This window comes from Hypomesus nipponensis, chromosome 24 (assembly GCF_054491055.1).
Source record: "Hypomesus nipponensis isolate SF chromosome 24, ASM5449105v1, whole genome shotgun sequence".
Taxonomy (NCBI): Eukaryota; Metazoa; Chordata; class Actinopteri; order Osmeriformes; family Osmeridae; genus Hypomesus; species Hypomesus nipponensis.
Genome location: NC_140384.1, coordinates 3,440,079 through 3,459,579, shown reverse-complemented (window position 1 = coordinate 3,459,579; position 19,501 = coordinate 3,440,079). Strand labels below are relative to the sequence as shown.

The 19,501-nt window shown below is 41.2% G+C and overlaps 3 protein-coding genes across 3 annotated transcripts; 1 reads left to right on the top strand and 2 right to left on the bottom strand.

The window, feature by feature from the left end:
* Positions 1-5,231: 5,231 nt before the first annotated feature.
* htra4 (HtrA serine peptidase 4) lies at positions 5,232-11,582 on the top strand. The gene is made up of 9 exons (XM_084690639.1): positions 5,232-5,680; positions 7,673-7,772; positions 7,906-8,110; positions 8,973-9,167; positions 9,309-9,341; positions 9,893-10,007; positions 10,146-10,203; positions 10,369-10,464; positions 11,200-11,582. Exons 1-9 carry the CDS (start codon positions 5,260-5,262, stop codon positions 11,363-11,365), a joined length of 1,389 nt encoding a protein of 462 aa, XP_084546765.1. The 5' UTR covers positions 5,232-5,259; the 3' UTR covers positions 11,366-11,582.
* Positions 11,583-11,724: 142 nt separating this feature from the next.
* tm2d2 (TM2 domain containing 2) lies at positions 11,725-13,808 on the bottom strand. Its single transcript, XM_084690640.1, has 4 exons — positions 13,286-13,808; positions 12,985-13,072; positions 12,770-12,885; positions 11,725-12,549 (listed from the first exon to the last, which is right to left on the bottom strand). The coding sequence occupies exons 1-4, from the start codon at positions 13,552-13,554 to the stop codon at positions 12,336-12,338; spliced, it is 687 nt and encodes a 228-aa protein (XP_084546766.1). The 5' UTR covers positions 13,555-13,808; the 3' UTR covers positions 11,725-12,335.
* An 802-nt stretch (positions 13,809-14,610) lies between these two features.
* Positions 14,611-18,047, bottom strand: tbx3b (T-box transcription factor 3b). The gene is made up of 7 exons (XM_084690535.1): positions 17,299-18,047; positions 16,942-17,209; positions 16,547-16,693; positions 16,123-16,199; positions 15,922-16,025; positions 15,211-15,722; positions 14,611-15,081 (listed from the first exon to the last, which is right to left on the bottom strand). The coding sequence occupies exons 1-7, from the start codon at positions 17,670-17,672 to the stop codon at positions 14,773-14,775; spliced, it is 1,791 nt and encodes a 596-aa protein (XP_084546661.1). The 5' UTR covers positions 17,673-18,047; the 3' UTR covers positions 14,611-14,772.
* Between the last annotated feature and the right edge of the window lie 1,454 nt (positions 18,048-19,501).

The following is a 19,501-nucleotide window of genomic DNA, read 5'->3' as shown; positions in this document are numbered from 1 at the left end:
GGATGTGGAAGCCTGTGTAAGGTTAGTGAAGGTTGGGGAAGATGAGGGGAGACCATATGAAGGCAATATCAAATGATCAGCAGACAAGGTGCCAAACCCAACACATTTTTTGCTTATCAGCCTAATTAACCTATCTTGAGTGAGGCTGCATCTCCAAATCACCTCCCATCTGTTGAGGCTGTCGGCGCCATCCCGGCCTCCTCCACCCACGTCTCAGCAGACATGCTATCCATCAATCACAATCTGCTGCTCGCGCTCTCACCCCCTCAATTGAGCTGCGCCCATTCACAGTCAACTGTTGGAGTAGGACAGGAAAAGCCCAGGAAAGCAACCTATATTCCACAACATACTTCAATACAACACTCCATGTGCCTAAAGAACAGTGGCCAGTCATTATAGATACACTGACTCCTGTCTGGAGTGGAAATACTGTAAGTGTCTGACATTTTGAGGAAGCTAAGTGCTAGATTCGCTGGGGCAATAAGGACAGCTGGGCTGGTTTTAGGATGGGAGTTGGGGGGGCACTGGGTGACCCACCCACACACCAGGGCCCACATGCAGAAATTAAAGGACGTTTGTGGCTAATTATAGAAGGTCAGCGATATCTCGGTCCCCTTTGACACTGCCACAAGATATTCATCACTGTCAACTTGGTCACGTGTAAGTAGTGAGCCTACAGTGCCAAGAAAAGACCAGAATTTGAGAAAAGGACCTCCATAACTTCCCAGTTCTGCCACTCACATCCTACACATTTACATGGGGTACATTACAAGGGATGCAAATAACTGCAGGAGTAGTGTGGGTAACACAGACGATACCCCACAGAGCACAACATGTGACTTCTCTCTCAACCTCCCCCAGCCCACGCTGTGAAACCTGAGGGCGGACACACAGAAATGCCTGGCTCACAAAGGTGTTAATCAGTCTCCGTCTTCCTCCTTCACTTTCTTTCTGTTCATAACAAAACAGAGAATGCACTAATATTTGTCCTATTGCTGATAAACAACTTCTCAACTCCCACAGGGTTCTTGTGCAACACCGTAATGCTGAACAGGCAGAGCTAGTCTAGGATGGATTATCTTGGATTAGTACACTTAGAGCAGAAGCAGAAATCTCAAGCACCCTTCCCAGCAGTGAGCACAGCATGCGAAGACAGGGAGAAGTAACGAGCGGATTTTGCCGGTTGAGACCGGCAACAGTAGAGGTGTTGAAAATTTCATGAGGTTCCAGTCAGGGCTGTGCCTCTGTGGAGCACAAACAGCCTGTTGCTCAGAAGTTATATATCACTGGGGTTGTCCTCTGGTTTAAGGACTGTTCAGATGTCTCAAGATGTCTGTAGACAATGTGGTTCCCGTCCCTAAAAACCCATTCAAAAAATATATTGTATACCACTGCAAGCTGCCTGGGGATGGTGCAGACATACTTTCGATGTGCAGATAGATTTGTCAGGAGTATTAGGTCAATGAACTGTTCGCTCCCTCCCCACCACACACACACACCACCACGACTTGTGAGACATGGGGGCGAATAAAAGCCAATTGACTGTCAAAGTAGCACACGCCTGTTAGCCGACAGACAGTGGAAAAAGAACAGCCCAATGAAGGGTCATTGGGAAATAACAGAACATTCTGATACCTCTCCTGCATGTACACGTCCAACAAGCGACTCCGGTCCACTCCTCTCACTGTTTTTTGCAGATGTTGCACATACGGCGCAACTGCTTTATTTTGTAAATAGTCTTGTTTACATCCTCATCTTTATTTATGAAACATCAGATGGAAATCTTTTGCCATTAGAGGAAAGACAGTGACTCGCAAATTTACAAGCAAAAGTTTTAATTGCTTTATCCAATAGAAGAATAATGTCAGGCCGGTTGTAGAGACTGCTGTGGGGGTGTAATTGGACAGTTCTCCAGGGGAGATGGTAAGGAATCATAAATGAGGTGTTCTGACTGGAGCACGCCCCCTTTCCATCAGTGACGTCCTGCCCCCTACAGCACTATTGCCACAGGCGCCATATCCTGCCTCTGCAGCCCCAATGGTAGACGGCTCGTGTCCTTTTACAACTGTCAGTGTTGCCAACTTTCAAAGAGTAATTGCAGCTCAAAATCATTATCGCTGTCCCTTATCAAACAGACACCAAAAGTCTAGGAGCTAACAGTTCAGAAACCTTTCACATAAAATGAAGTGAAATCCAATAAGCTACAGAACAACAAAGATGAATCTTCAGTCAGCCGCCTGTCAGATAAAAATGATTTTGGACATAAATTCTCTCTGTTAGACTCGAAGGTTTTTACAGTAAATTTTTTCAGTCAACCCAAAGTTGGTTGGCTAGCATTTCTTGGGTCTCCGTGTCTCAGTTTGGCACAAATAAAACTGACCTCATGCTTTCATGTCTCACAGACAAGATGTGGCATATGCAAAGATTAGACTACAAAAGAAAAGAACAAGATGGCTGACTACTATCAATCCTTTGATAGAACTCTGCTGCTAGGAAGACTAAGAAGAACAGGAAGTTAGACCTTGTAATACCCTCCTGTGAAAGGCTCTTAAGTGTGTACTCCTCAGGGAATGTAGAGCTTTCTCAGCAATTGGCTTCTGGAAGCATCGTTTTCATGTATTTTTTTCTTGTTTTCGAAGCTTTACAATTCGTCTGCCTCAACTAGAAGACGTGTAGAATTCACCAGTTTTCTACGTAACACAAACAAACACAGACACACGCACAGTGAATGTGATTTTAGTATACCTCATGTCTAAGCTTTTGTCTATGGGGTTTGTCTGACAGAAACAACAAAACCAGGGTAGGAACCCTGAGGTGATCTTAAGCACCACATACCACCACCACATCTCATCCACCAGAGACGACTGCAGACAAGAGTAATAAAATGTGAAACAGGTCGTTGTACCAAGACAGCTCACAGTGGAGTCTCCGATGTCACAGAACGCTCCCCTCTCGGTTGGGTGCCATCATTTCAGTTACAGCATCAACACACAGACAATTAGTCCTGCGGTCATGGGTGTTTGGTGAGCAGGGAGGGTCCTCCGTGGCCTAACCCATGAGCGCTCCCCCCCCTCCCCCATACATCTGTGTCTGTACAGCCCCAGTCAGTAGAGGTCAAAAGCAATCTCAACACTACACCTTGTCCCCTTAAGTACAAACGGAATACTAGGGTTTTTAAGAAATATGGAACACTTCTGCCCCCTACTGCTTACTTGGATATTTACTGTCAATATCCAGGATTGAACCAAGGCCAACATCAGGATTCATTAGGTATAATAGATGTACTAGATACCAGACTGTATTCTGTACCAGGTCATGGTATATGGATTTATATAAAAAGACAGCAATGGAAGGGTACATTCAACACATGTGGATGCCATCTCTGTTGCAGCTCACATGAGATGGGGACTACTGGAGGATAGGCTTCTCAAAGTCATTTGAAGAGTCAAAGCACTTGAGCCAAAGAAAACATTTTTGAAACGGCTCTTGACTTTCAAAACTAGGCCACTCTTGATCTGGAAATTGCACAAAGGCCTAACAGCTTTTTAATTCACAGCCTCTATAATGAGCTTATGAATTATGAGTTTTCTAGAGGAAATCATGGATTTATATGCAGAGCGAGCCGTCGAAATGGCATTTGCTTTAAATGAATAAAATGCTTAAGCAGTTTCACTCAACCATTATGGAAATGTCATGCCATTACTTTTCCCTCAGATGTTAAGGTTTTTAACTTTACAATGTTAAATGCAATCCATTTGCTAGTGTGAACATACAATAACTGTAATCATAACAGAATAATCACTAAATTGAATTCCATCACTGTAGGCTTTTATTTCCCCTCACTTTAGTCATTATCCAATCTGTTCAGGACAAGAAATGCACTGTATATTTTCAAGCTTATTATACTATTTAATATTAATGGTGTACAATACAAAGTGACAACATTCACTTTATAGGTGCTTAATAAACAAGGGCTTAAATCTAGTGAGTATAAATTGCTTTCAAGTATAGTCTGACCGTATATGACGTATAATGGTAATAATCAGGTTCAACTTGACTGTCCCTCATCTTACCTGGACAAATCAGATTTCCGTACATGTTTTTGTTTGTCAAGCAAGACCAATTCACTACAATCAAAGGATTCTCACAGTCTTTTCTGTCCTTCTGGTGTTCGCTAATGAACAAGGTTTCTCAAAAAGGAAGCTGGATGCCTTTCAACACATCAATGTAATTAAAAACCAAACCTTAAGATGTTGCAACTCTGGTAACAACAACAAAAATCTGTATCAACTGTCTATAATTTTAAACAACAGTTACTCTTGTTACTCTGTGTGTTTCACATATAACTAACATTCTTAATACAATTTATAAGCCTTATAAACGTAATAAATGTACCTAGCAATGAGATTAACAGTTTTTCCACAAAACATTTAACAGCATTAGGCTATGTGAACACTTTGTTACTGCAAAATGAGTAGGAGCAAGTAGATATGTTCTAGAATGACTGTGGTAACAGTACTTCCCACCGAGGTAGGCTACAACCACACTTACCTCAAAGGAGATCATTATGACATAGATATAGTTTATAATTTACATGACACAGTGTACTGGTGCATGTTGCTTATTTTTCTGGATTATTCCTGTTTACTTTTCCCTATCCTCTGACTTTTCTGAGTCTACCTACTGACTATGAGCTGTATGTGCTGTTTTTTGCTTGTGTTTGCAGATGTTCATCCAAATTACGTTTCCATTATCCAACCAGTCTAGCCCACAAAATGTTTCATTAAAAAGTTATGTATTTCTGCACACAAAAATAATATACATATATATAAATAAAATAGGTAAAACTACATATAGCCTATAACTATTTCAATAAGGCTAGAAATATGCTGTCTATAAATCATGTTGACTGACATTTTTGTGGGTTCAAATTTATGAGTCCCCCCCCCCCCCTCCTCAAAGGTAAGCTACTTTAAAATCTTGACGGTTCTGCTTTGCTGAAGCTCACCTGGAAGACCCAAAAGACCCAACACTGTTGAGGATTCGGATGTAAACTTGTTAGTACTGGCATAATTACAATGCAATTTAAAGAAATGTAGGCGAAACACAGCAGGGGTTCTCATATTGCAGTTATTACGCAATTATAGGATAACTGTCACATGACTATCAGACAAGTATAAACTTTGTTCGATTGTTTGACAGTCCATGAAAGCGTGACCTAAGAATTTAGATGTTCAAACGGACCAACTGCTTTGGAACATGGTTAAATTACTTATAGTTTATATTATCCTGGCATCTGCAGTTCATGCGCGATTAGTTCGAAAGAGGCGATCTCTCTGTCTGCAAGTTTGTTATGCCTCACGGTGCCCGGCCCCGCCAGAGTCATGCTATTACGGTTTAGTAAAGGACGACTGTGGATGCTGTTCGGTGTGTGCATCCGGGGAGGGTGACCTTTGCGGAGAGCACGGGAATAGCCTTTGTGGCGAGGGGTTGAAGTGTGATTATGAAGAAAGAAAGCGCAAAATCCATGGTCTGTGCGTTTGCCTCAATTCAGAACATGTATGCGGAAGTGATGGAAGGACTTATCCAAGTAGTTGCCGTTTGAGAGCCGAAAATAGGAGAGCTGAACTCAATGGAACTCCCCAGGTCATCTTGATCCAAAAAGGCCACTGTAATTCAGGTGGGTAAACGCATGAACATGTCATAAAAACCGTTTAGTAAGTAAGTAAGCCTAACGTAAGTGAAAACTCTAACTGCATATGAAGACAATTTAAGTAATTCTCTAAGAACTTTATGCAGACTCCCTGTCATGAGACGACAACACGTCTTTAAAATTGATGAAGTGAAATAGACTGCATGCATAAATATGATTTAAAACAAGAGTTGATAGGCTGAGAATCAGATGCCCAATAATAGCATTGATAGAATTACAACAATAATATAAATGGTGTTATAGCAGGATATGCTGTTGTGAGAATTTGGTCCTAAAATTGACAAGAAATACATATACCTTTGACAGTCACTGTATTATTCAAGGATAAGATCACCTTACATATTTCTAATAGCATAGATGTGCATCCTTAGCCTCACAGTTTCATATCATTGTAACTCACAGAAGATTTTGAACAGAATAATATCATTCATTAGTAACCCTCCTGGGTTTCCAGAAACACAGGTGTGCAAACCACATTGCTTTCCAATTACTCTACGCTCTGGAGGGTGTCACATACATTTCAACTGACTGACACAACAATAGGGTGATTGGACGGAATAATGGCATGCATTAGATGTTGCCTGCAGCCATATTTGGACACGTGTAGGGTTTATGAGGGCTGCAGGATTTTACATCAGTGTTCCATCCTCGGTGAGAGACAGTTTAGAACATGTGCATCTACAGCCAGTAGTTTAATCAGTGACATCGTGTCACATCATGTGATGTGCAGAGTAGGTGTGCAGGTAAAGGGAAAGACTCTCAGCCTCTAGTCATCCGTCAGTGTCAGGCAAAACAAATATGTTGACACCAGGTGTTGACGACTTTCTGCTCATTGTAAGACATAGACAGCTGTTGACAGTGTGTGCACCCTAGCTGCAGGTTGATTAGAGGCTGTAAATTTCCGAACGTATGACATATTATACAGTTGTCATGGTAACACTGTATTACGTAATACCGAAGGCCATGAATGTATGACTGTCAAAATAAGGAATGAATGTAATGAAATCCCATTGGTACAGAGGACCACTTAGACCAATACAAATATCTAAGCCTGTCCATTAACATCCTTCACTCCCCATGAATCCCGTAAACCTTGGTTAAGAGATAGAGAGAGAGCATGGTTCTCTTTACATGATGGGTTGCTTGTTTGAATGTGATAATGAGGGACACATTTTCTTGCCAAGGCATGTGTTGGCAATAGAACCACTTAACTCATTTGCATTTAAGGATCATTCAGCAGACAGTAGAGTATTTGTGCTGCCATGCAAGACTTAAGTAACCTTTCACAGCATTGAGGAATGCAGGCTCCAGGAAAGTGAGCTGTCTAAAAGTAAAGGGGAAATGTGAAATGAAAGGGAAAATGCAACCTTGGTGTAGAGGCTTGGAGGGTATATTTTTGGAGCAAATATTCCAAAGTGACAGAGAGTTGTAAACTGCAGTAAAGGAGATGAGTTATCTCTGAAACGAGCTTCACCTGCTGCATACACCTTATGGCCTACAGGCAGATTCGAGTGTGTATTGAGTCCTGTATTTGCCATGTGGCCAATGTGGCTGGGTTCAGCTGGCAAAAGCTTGGCAATCACTCACTGACATCAATGTGAAGTATAAAAACACATTTTTAAGGCTTAAATAAATAAACCTATTCCGTGGCTCTAGCTTGTATTCGTATAACATTAGGATGGTAAGCTCTGATTTGAATTGAGTGAATTAAAATGTAAAGTTCTATACACAGTAAAGCGCTTTGGAAAATGTGATGTACATTTTTGGATCCGTCCCTACTTGCCTGAATGGAGTCACTGCTTCTTATCTGTCAATCACCCTACAGACAAATTACCGAAACCACATATCCAAATATGCAGTACTCTGCCAATGTTACTCTCAATCTGAGTTTACTTCTAAATCATTCCTCTACATCCAATGTTGTTTTATATCCAGTATTCCCTTGTTGTGTTCTCACAGGTTTCAGGGACCCTGACAGCATGCGTTACAAATTGAACTTCATCGCTGATGTGGTGGATAAGATAGCTCCAGCGGTAGTTCATCTAGAGCTTTTCAGAAGGTGCTGTGAAACCAAGTCACTGCAGACAGTATTGAAATGATTGTCATTCACAGCCTGCATTGTACATTTAACTATTAGCAATCCATATGTACCTGAAAAGAAGGCATTATAAATGATCAAACTTTTCCACCAGACTGCCATTCTCCAACCAGGAAGTCCCTGTCTCAAGTGGTTCGGGGTTCATCGTATCAGAAGATGGATGGATAGTCACCAACGCTCACGTCCTCTCGAACAAGCAGCGGATTAAAGTGGAGCTGAAGAGTGGGGTGCAGTTAGACGCCACAATCAAGGACGTGGACCCGAAACTGGACATCGCCCTCATTAAAATAGAGTCTGACGTGAGTCCTTGTTGAAAAGAGGCAGTTTCATTGCCAGTTGGCTCCCCTAGGTCCCCACTTTAAATCCCATTTTGTGTTTTAGACTGGCCCTGCTACCCTGTCAGCTATGACTAACATCAAGGAGGCAGTGAGTGAATTAATCCTACTGAGACAGTCTAGCAGATGTTCCATGGACAAAGTCAGCAAGGGCCTTCGCGCACTGAAATAAGATTCCCGTCCTTGACATGGTCGATTTGTCGTCTGATTTTCTCCAGGGGCCATTGGTTCTACTCTTCTTAAATTCACAGCATCAAGTTTTATTCTTTTCCCAGTATTTGCAAGTGTTTCTTTTACTAAAACATTTGTCACTGCCCAGACCTCTAGTAGTGTCAATAGTTCCTCTGTGTGGCATTAAAGGATTTTAACCCCCAAAAATGTCCATTACAAAGCCTATTAAGGACAACATAGAACTGAAGTCAAAGCATTTCGATCCATTGACTAACATCTACTGAAAAGCCAAAGATGGATTGTGGTGTCAGATGGTAAACCCTCATACTTGTAACAGATAGGGAGGCTCTGATGGAACAAGACTCCAACTCCCTAGGTGGTAATGAAGCACAAATGTAGTCAGATTCCAGAGATGAAACTGCCTCAGGCTAGTGTAGGACAAGATAAGGCAGGTAAAAACTCAGTACCTGAGTACCATGTAGGCTTCACTGTTGACTGGTTGTAGGTATTATTTTGTTATGGTGCCAGATATACTCCAAAATCTTCATAATATTTTGACAAGTCAGTAAAAAAAAGCTGTCATCGGTAATAAAATCAGTCATCAAAATTAGTTATCAGCATTCTCATATTGTGGATGGTATCCCTGTTTTTCTAGACACCTCTACCAGTGCTCCTGTTAGGTCGTTCATCTGACCTGCGAGTGGGAGAGTTTGTGGTAGCAGTGGGCAGTCCATTCTCCCTTCAAAACACAGTCACCACTGGTATCATAAGCACCACTCAACGCAACGGTCACGAGTTAGGCCTCAAGGATTCAGACATGGAGTACATCCAAACCGATGCAATCATCAATGCAAGTTCCAGCGCTTAAATTCTTTTTTGTTGCTGTAACTTCTCACATTTTTTTCTCATGACCCACTCTTCCCTTTTAAGTAAATTCCTCAGTTGTAAACAATAACGTTTAATCAGGTTTAATGTGCTTGTTCTCCCACAGTACGGAAACTCAGGGGGACCCCTTGTTAACTTGGTAAGAGGATTTATTGTGTTATATTGTATTTAAGAGGATTGTAATACATAATCAGCACATTTGTCAAATGGATTGTGATGTAGGCCATCATTCTTGTTTTATTCAGGACCGAGAGGACCAAGGTCATAATTCAGTTTTATATGCTTAGTGCTCAAGGTCCCTGTTCTGCATTTTACTGCACCATTTCTGTTGTTTTAAATTTGCCTCTGGATACTGAATATATTATGCCCGACTTCTACTAATGGTGATGACTTATGTATGCCTATTGATTGCAAAAGGAGAAATAAAACATACTTCCACGACTGCTTTTTCAAAGCAGTCCTTCCTTTATTTCATGAGTACTGAGAGTAGAAATTAGGGATTCGTATCGAGAACATTGGAGTGGTGTGGAGTTTTCAAATGACATTCTCATTCTTATATTAAGGCAGATATCAAATACAGCAGTGCTTTAATTAAGGTATTGGTAACATGGTACTGTCTTACTTTAGTTTCCTAATTGCAACTTTGTATTCTGGACATAAGGCAGTTTTTTCCTTTTCTTGTGTCTTAAGGATGGGGATGTTATTGGCATAAATACATTGAAGGTTACAGCTGGAATATCCTTTGCCATACCAGCGGACAAAATACGCCAGTTCCTTTCAGAATCTTACACCAGACAAATCAAAGGTTTGTAGTTAATCTCACTTAACAATTCCAATTTACCGTTGAGGGTTGGTTCAATGTTATTACTTATTCTGCTAAAGTCACATGGCATTTTATTGAAATGATATACTTTTCCAAAACCCTTTTGTACATGGACAACAGGAAAGACATTTCCCAGAAAGAAATACATGGGGGTCCGAATGCTGCAACTCTCGGCCGCGTGAGTAAACAGCTACTTTCAATCGAAGAATAAATTATAGTAAGCCGTAAATACATGTGTTACTTTTATTGGAACGTGGGTTACACAGGAATTCATGTTTGGTGAGCATTTCCAAGTCTTTCATATGGTTATAATCGAATGTCTTTCTTGCTTGTTTCTTCCCAGTTTGATTCGTGATCTGAAAAAGCGGGAACGTGATTTTCCAGACGTGATTGCAGGAGTGTATGTTTATGAAGTGATCCCTGGAACTGCTGCCTCCAGGTAAATCAGCTCCCCAATCTTAGTTGCAACCCTAACACCCTCAACACCATGTGTAATACTTAAGCACCCATCCATGCTTTATAACATTAGGAATGTTGGTTACAAAGTCGGTTTCATATTAACTCAGGTTTTAGATGTAACCTTAAACTGCTCTGCATGATCCATATCGGGATGCTTGCCACAGTGTATTACCAGATGGAAAGGGAGATGCAGGGAGTTTGGAGGCAACACAATATTCAAGACACACCTCTTGTGGTTCTCAAGTGCACGGATTGAATCATATTCTAGTTTACCTTAACACTTCAGACACCGTCAGGCAGAGCTCTAATGGCCTACTCCCTTAACAGCCATCTCCCATCTACCTGACTGATTCCATACTCACTGCATTCCTCAGACATAAATATTCCCCCTATCAGTGGAGCATAGGCCCTGAACAGCATGCTGCAGTCCAGTATGAATGCCATTCCAAGTGACTGCTGTATTATGAGTCCAAATAAGCTTTCCAGAACCCCATTACTATACTGGATTTACAGCTCTTTGTCTGCATTCATCTCCCTTCCTTCTCTGTTTGATCAAGACCCAGCTTGTCTGAAGGTCACTGTTGTTATCCTGAAGGTGAAAGGGGAAATGTGAGAGGAAATGTCAGATTTGATGTTCGCATTGAATGTGCTGTGAATGTTGAGGAAGGCTGTGAGTGATTAGGCCAAACGACTGTACGTCTCTGTTGCTCCCTAGCGCCGGCATGCTCAACAACGATGTAATCATCAGCATCAACGACCAGTCGGTTCATACTACAGAGGCCGTGAGCGAGGCAGTTCAGGCAGGACAGCCACTCTCTGTCATGGTACGGCGTGCTAATGAAGACGTCATGCTGACTGTTGTCCCTGAAGATATTGATTAAGTGGCATTTCTTCTGTGCGGCTTTCCAGTGAATTCAAACACAGGCTTTTTCATTCGCACAAACACCATGTGTTTTTAGCTTTCAAACATGTTATTCACATTACACACAAGTGAACATATATTTTGTGGACAGATAAAATATCCTTTTACAAACAGTCTCTTACGTAATATTAATTCTTTGAGTGAGAATATTTGCAGTGCCTAAATCTGTCTGAACTAGGTCTATACTTACATTTTGCCCCTTCAAGATAGACCAGGTGAGCTGTAGTCTGAAAATAAGTTATGCTTTTGACTGAAATGAAAATCTTTACTCAAGTAAATATGTGAAATAAGGAAAACAAATAGCTTAACAGCTCACTGCATGTTGAAACAAAAAAACATTTTATATGAATGGGGAATTTAATGTGTACAAGAATTCAGAAAGCTGTAAACAGTATTTTAACCTCACTGTATGCATGTTTTACATCACAATCACAGAAATACATCTGACTTTGTGAAAGAGCAGAGTGACCTGACTGTACAAATAATTGTAGGTTAATGCAATATTAAAATGTGAAGGATTTGTAATTAAAAGCAAAGGTGAGACAAGCAGCAAATACATTAACACAGGTACAACTTTAACAGGTATATACAGATATAATTTACAATTTGTTATGTACACATCTGAATCATAATGACAGTATTTTAAACAGAATAGTATTCAAATTACCAAGATTAGCCTATGAGTTACCTCAACCAGGACCACATGCACATACTTGTCTCAAGTTCAAAATTGTATTGTAAACCTTTTTATATATCTGGCACATTCTGTAAATGGGAGGGTACAGCAACGCACCCTTAAAAAAGGTACAGAATGTTCGCCTTATTAACAACCGCAGTGTGGGGGCGTAAATTAGATGACCCGGCAGACAGAATTTCAATTTACACACTTGGGGGGAGGAGGGGGCTTCGTAGAGACAGCTCGGCTGACCTCAGTAGAAAGTGCACCAGTTGCTGTTGTCACTGGGCATTAGCCCCCCTGTGATGAGGAGGATTAGGTCGACGAACCACCAGATGCCCAGGCCTCCCAGGGTCAGCAGCTTGCCCACGGCGGTGCCAGTGTGGCCCAGGCAGAAGCGGTCCACTCCAAAGCAGCCCAAGAAGAAGGAGTACAGCAGAGTGGTGATAAAATAGTGGCCTGTGTACCTGAAAACACAAGCGGTAGTGTTATTTTTTTTTACAAAGAATGCTTGAATAATGTACGATTAGGAACCTTAACAATGTAAATTAGCCCGTTTCTGAATATATGTTACGCTCAATTTCAAATTACCTCTAAATATCTATTCTGCATTATAGTGGTGGAGCAAAGCCAGCTTCCATATCATGGACCATATCTGTCAAATTGAACAAGAATCCCCTCACTTACTTGATGCAAGGAACATTTCCTCTTAGAAACTCTCTTGGTCCAGCACACTCAATGTCCTGCAGTGCAGTGCACATGACCTCTGTGTGGTTCACGTCTTTGTGCACCTGGCCTCCAAACTAAGTGAGGAAAAAGGTTTAATTGAAAGTCCCATAATACCATACCTACATAAGACACGACAGACACGTGGATGGTAATACAGTCGGACCGTCTCTTACCCCAATGCAGCCGTGACCCAACTCCTGGAGAGCTGTGCTGTTTCCTGCATGGTCCACGGGATCTTCACACAATATGAACTCCTCTGGTCTAAAAGAAACGATACAAGCATTATAAAATCGACCTCGCGTACATTTGTGCCAGACACTGTTGTTTATTTTGTCGCAGCTGGTTAGCTGAAGAGAGCACTCTCATTGGCAGCAAGACAAACATGCTAGCATTGAGGAACTACTAGTAATTTAAAAAAAACAGTCAACAGCGATAGAACCAAGACTGACTGAAAAGCACGAATCAAAAACTTACAGGTATTTGCAGAGGACAACTGGAGACGGAGGCCTGTATTCATATTGATCTGAAAAATTCACTGAACCAACGCTAACGGGTGTGACATGATACTGATATGTCACATTGTCCTGCGGTTGTTCACTGAACGCGGCAGTGGTTACTCTCTGTCCGGGAATTTCAGATGAATTCTGCGAGTGAATTCCTTCCAAACACTGCAAGAGCAACACTGTCAGCAGCAAAAGAAGTTGCCCGCAAAGAAGAATGTAATTAACTGAGATCATAGCCATTGTATTGAGTCCAGCTAACTGGTACAGGTAGGTAGTAGCAAGCCGTACAACAGCCCTACTACTTGCCCTGTTTGCTAGCTCTACCTACTCTTGTTTTGGCTAATCTGATGAACAAAATTGTCGCAATCAATACATTTGATTTTGCTTGCACTCCTGTATATTATCCCGTCGATGTGAAGACCAACATAGTAATGTATTTGTCCAGCTAGCGTTGTGTCGGTGGTCCGTCCATTTAATATGACGTCAAAAACAAGCGCTGTTTTTAATGTGTTTCAATGCCTCCACCTTCTGGCCTACATGATTACTACACAAGGACATTAAATTATGCTATTGAAAACACTTTAACTAAAAATCAACGATTGTATTATTGACGTCACGTGGAATTTGATTTATTGCTTTCATATGAGTCAGGAAGACATGCATACCAAGTATAAGACATGTCAAAGAAATATTCACGTATGACATGCAGTGACTTTATTATGTTTCATTACAGTTGACCAAACATTACAGTTCCAGTAGACCAAACAAAATCAGTAGGCTAGTTCAAATCTGCCATAGCATGTGCTGCCCTAGATCATACACAATTTACCACAAAACTAATAACGCCCTAATAATGTAAAGCAATATGAACAATTAATACATGGAACAAATTAATTAATAGTCACTTTAACTGCTACAATCCTTAAGGCTACCACACAGCTAACTTAAATTAACTGGTAGGCTACAAACTAATTATAATTCATGGAAAAACAAAAAACATGTTCAGTAACTCCTTAGTCACTGTACAATGGGATCACTTAGATTTTAAAAACTGTCATAGATTGAGACAGATTTACTTTCAACAATGTAAGAAATATGGGATATGCGAAAGGGCAAACCGTCTGATTTGATACTGTAATCTAATTTGATACTACTGGAATTCATTTTAACCGTTATAGGCAAATTCAAAGCAAGTTAATCGTGCATGTATTGCTTTTTTCCACCATGCAAAATGAAATGTAGCCTAAACAAATTTACCCCTCCCTCCCCCCCCCCCCCCAAACACACACAAATGCCACAATGGTGAGGTTATTTGATAAATCAATGAAAATGCAATGTACATAACAGGGCATTAATAAAGTTCATCATTAGGCTACTTCAAGTGGAAGATTAGTCTGGATTGGAGTCTGATAAACATCTGACCATGTTGCATATTTGAACTGGTGGGTTATGCATTTGCTATTGTAAAGCCGTTGGGCCTACATAACCCGAAATCGAAGACATGCTCTTGACTTCAAATGTATTGCCCGGTTGGACATTGATCAAAGAATTTTGATAATTTAAGTCAAAGTCGGTCAAGGGGCGAGTAGATGCTGGTGAGATCCGGTTGTCGTCTTCGACAGTTTTATGAATGTAATAGGGCCTGAATCTGGCATGAGCGCGCACTGGGTGGACCGCTGGAATCAATGGTGCGTTGGTGACAGCAGCGGCTGTCAAATAGGAGTTTGGATAGGTAAAAAGCCCTCCAAGGTGAGATCCCGTCAAACTCTGTATAACAAAGGAAGGTAAAGACAATCAGAACCTATAGGGTCATATCCCAACTCATTGATGGGCTTAGCCAATTCAATTGAAAATAGGGCCTATTCGATTTTAACATTAACAAAAGTGTTTGCACACCTGTGAAAGCAGAGTATGTTGCTGAATGGTGAGCGGCAATCCTGGTATTCTTACAGATGCGATACCAGTCTCGCCAGCCATCCCAGATGACCCGACTATCTGGTCCATAGATCTCCCCGCAGCGCCAAACTTCGCCCCGAAGTGCGCGTGGTGTAGGAGGCGTTGAGTGACACTCATTGGATAGAAGTGTCTCGTTAAATCCGTTGGAAATGTATAGTATGGCGAGATACCGTTGTGTAAATGATCACTTGGATCAATTTCCACAGTTGGAGGCTCGAAGATATCCGTTGTCTTCGCGTCCTTTGGTTCGAGGGAACGCTCTTCCCCAGTTAAAACGTTACTCTTTTCTGTAGGCCCATCTTCTAAATGATCGGTCCTTGACATGTCCCTTCGTGGCTGACCTGTATCATGCCTTGTAACATGTGGATTACAATTTGGTGCATCGATGGAGGAGGTGACATTTTCAATGGCGCCATCCTTGCCGTCCTGATCGCTTTCACTTTCGTAGGCCTCTGAGGACATTATATAAAATATAAGGTTTGTTACATATTGAAATACACTCCCTGAAAACAGGTGGCTATAATTATATGGCATAAAGTTTAATCTATAATAGTGCATGTGTTCAGAACTTGATAACAGCCTGCAACTAAATGCCATAGCAGATTTATTTTATTTTGATTTATTGTATCTTAACGCCTTGACTATGCCTACCTGTTGACATGTGGGTTTTCAATAAATCTTCAGTCTGACACTCAGACGCCCTGTCTCCTTTGAGAATTTCATAATTTTTTTGTGAAGGCATTCCCAGTTGTTTCCTGCAAGTAAAAACAAATGTCAAATAGGCTACATTAAATGTTCAGAACATGTTAAACAATAAACAATATTTATTTATAAAATGTGTGTACACCCTACCTTTTTTCTCTTCTTCCGTTTCCAGTGTCTCGGAATCCCTTTGCGAAAGGATTGTTATCAATTTTCAGCTGTGTGATCTAAAAAGTGAGAGCGAAATTAAATATTCAATCATATGTCTATATAGCCTATCGAATTAGATTGAAACAAATCCGTGCAAAGTCCCAACTGTGGGCCTATCAAAAACCGGGGCGACAAAACTCAATGTAGTCCTTTACAAAAGATGCATATAGGCACTATTAATCTTAAAGTTACACTTCGGCCTACAGTAACCAACGTTTGAAACGAATGTTTAATGAATAACGCGTTGTTTTGTATTATTTTATTATGCTGTATAGGCAACTTCTGAAGAGTCAATAGGCTATTAGACTCGTAAAAGTAACTTTAACATTGACCGTTAAACATTTTACACATTCAAAATGCTTACCTTATCATTTTGGTATGCGGTTACAGCGACGAATTCCGTTTCAGAGAAAACATAGGTCCTAAATGTGCTATAAGGTAGTTTCAGGATATCATTGGCCCTGACAATATGGAATCTCGGTTGGTATTTGTGCATTGAGTTAAGTATTGTCTGTAAAAACAAAATTAAATGAAAATTGAGGATTAATACTGAAATAACTGCATCTGAACAGATTTATTGTCTTATTCGTTCTCTTATTGTCTTTAAGATAAGATAATCATGTGCTTGTCTCATTCGTCTTCTTTTTAGTTTATACAACGTGCCTAAATTATGTAGGCTGTATAGCCTACTAAAGTTTGCTAAAGCAAATAGCCTACTCTCATTCAGTCAATTCCTAAAAAACAATTTAAACAACTTACAAACCCATGCTTGTCAGAGATGTTGTTTGTCAATTTCATTTTGTGGAAATTAACCACTTTTGACATCCATTGTTCGCCTGTTGCTGGACTGTCCGGGTGAATGTACATTCGCTTTGGCATTTCGGGGTCCGCCTTTCCTGCCACCATCCAGTGAGAGTTATAAAATTTGTACCTACATTCATCCGCCGCCACAATATCCATCAGCAAAATATATTTAGCCTTTTTGTCCAATCCAGTACATCTTACTTTGAACGGTGGAAACATGCGCCTGGATGAAAAGAAAACAATAATCAATAAGAAAGTGCCTATACATGCGAATTCAGTTGTTTATATGTCAATTAAGACGATTTATCCTACCGTCCTGACTTTGTTATGATCATTTCAGTGCCGCACTTGTGAAACTGTGTCCAAAGGCCCATTGCCTCCAAGTGAACTTTTGGGTCGTTCTCGATGAGCTCCTCGGTCTCCAATAACTTCTGGAGACTGCATTTGACGTACTGTGCGGCCGTCTGCCGTGCTTGAGAGGATATGCGAATGCTCGTGTCGGCATTATCCAAGGAAGAATTCCCAACCGGCAATGGCAGAGATGTGTGGGAAGTTAATGAAAGGTTTTGCAAAAAAGGATGTTGCGGGACCAGGATTGCACCGAGGCCCATGTCAAGGTTCGGTAATAATGGCGGTAAAGTCACATCTCCACCTGGCCCTATGTCGAAACGATTTATTCGCATCATCTCCTGTGAAATCCGACGAGTTCACTTTTACGCACGCATTTGATTCCGTTTCTTTACGCAGTGATTTCCGCGTTCAAACTGAAGATGAACAACTCAAACGTATTGCAAAATAGTAGTTAAAATTTTGTACAAATCAAACATATAATTTTCGGTACAGCTTATAATTTGCCAAGTGTTTCGGCTAAAATATAATCCTGTGGCATCTTGGAAAATGCTGTTGGGATTTTCAAACCGGACCCCAAAGGAGAGATACGTGTGTTTTCTTGATAGATTTTAGAAGACAAAACGGATAACTAGAAAAAAACGGAACCCCGTGCATCTGGCTCGCCCACTCATGGCTCAGAGTTCCCAACTAAGCGAAAATGTTGTAGTCTGTTCATCTTGAGGTCGAGTTGATTGGCTTCCTGACACGCCTTGACCAATGTGTCTGACACTCAATTGTGGGCGTGGCTGCGAGGGTTTAGACGTAAATGACAATGCAGACAGCAATATCAATTAGCCTAATTTGCACCATAGATCATCTGAATGATCTACTGAAATCTGATGGGTCTTGAACCCATAAATCATCGTCAACTTTGTAAAATTCGCGCTCAGGAGCTGTTCTAGTGAGCAAAGTGCTGAAATAGAGAAGAATGCATGGCTGGGGAATCCTGTCAAACTGTCAACTTAATACTTGACGCAATTTTCTTTCAAGCTGAAAATCTTCCTGTATTAGCTCAAGTGTTGTGTTGTGGAACCCTCCAATACATCCATAATTAAGGGCAACATAGATCAAGGTCACCTACTGAATAAATGCACCGTCAGTGAAATGTGACTATCAGCTCTAAATGTTGGTATGTAAAAGAATGCTTTCCCTGACGAGTCCGTCGCAGTGGTTCCCACTTCATTCCTATGCCCCATGCCTCCTCAGCCCACGCTGGGCCGGCAGCCTTGTGACATGAGAACAGCGCTGGGGACAGTCTGCAGGGATTCTGCTCTACGAGACCAAGGTCTGCCAGCGATTGTCCAAGCTGGATTAGTCTCTGGATTTAGTTACAGGCTTTTTATTGCTCAAAGGTCCATGGCAGGCGAGGAACGTCCTAGTGAAACGCCTCACTGACTGAGAGCGCCAGGTTCAGGGCACACCAGCCTCCCACCACTAGCCCGTGTGCTTGTACTGGTGTGGTTGTGATGTCAATTTGATTAGCCTGATATCGTAAGGAGTTGTGAACATGGCTTTGAAGCCTTGAATATGGCACTCCTTCGATTATGAATGATCAATACGTTTGCTATGCTGGCTGCAGATCACAGTACTGCACCTGTTACACTGGTTTGCTTTAAACGTGGGGAAATTTAGGTCATCTCTCGTGGAGCTCTAACACTCAAGGATGGGGACATTGCTGTTTCTAAACCGATACCCCTTCATGCTTTCAATGTGCATGCTATCTATAACTCACAAACCAGTTTGTGAGCAACATTGAACCATTTGATTAGCTTTCTTTGTTTAATGACTAGTGTGGCACCAAAGACCTTGCTGTTAAATCTGAAAATACCTCAGCACAAGGTTTTTTTTTTCGTTTTGTTAACTTTTCTCAATTTGGATTTGATCAAATTCTTTTTTACACTGGGGTTTACAAAGATATGCACAGGGTGTGGGACTCATGATGACCCAATCTTTTTCTGGCAGGGGAGCAGGGGAAAACCCTGCCTGTCCATCAGCTAACATCAAAGAGTCAGTCAGTAATCTGAAACAGACCAGAGAAGGATGGCAAACAAGACGCCTGGCTGTTATTTGTGGGCTTGGCCACAAACTGTGTGTGAAACCTGTCACAGGGGATAAAGCTGCAGAT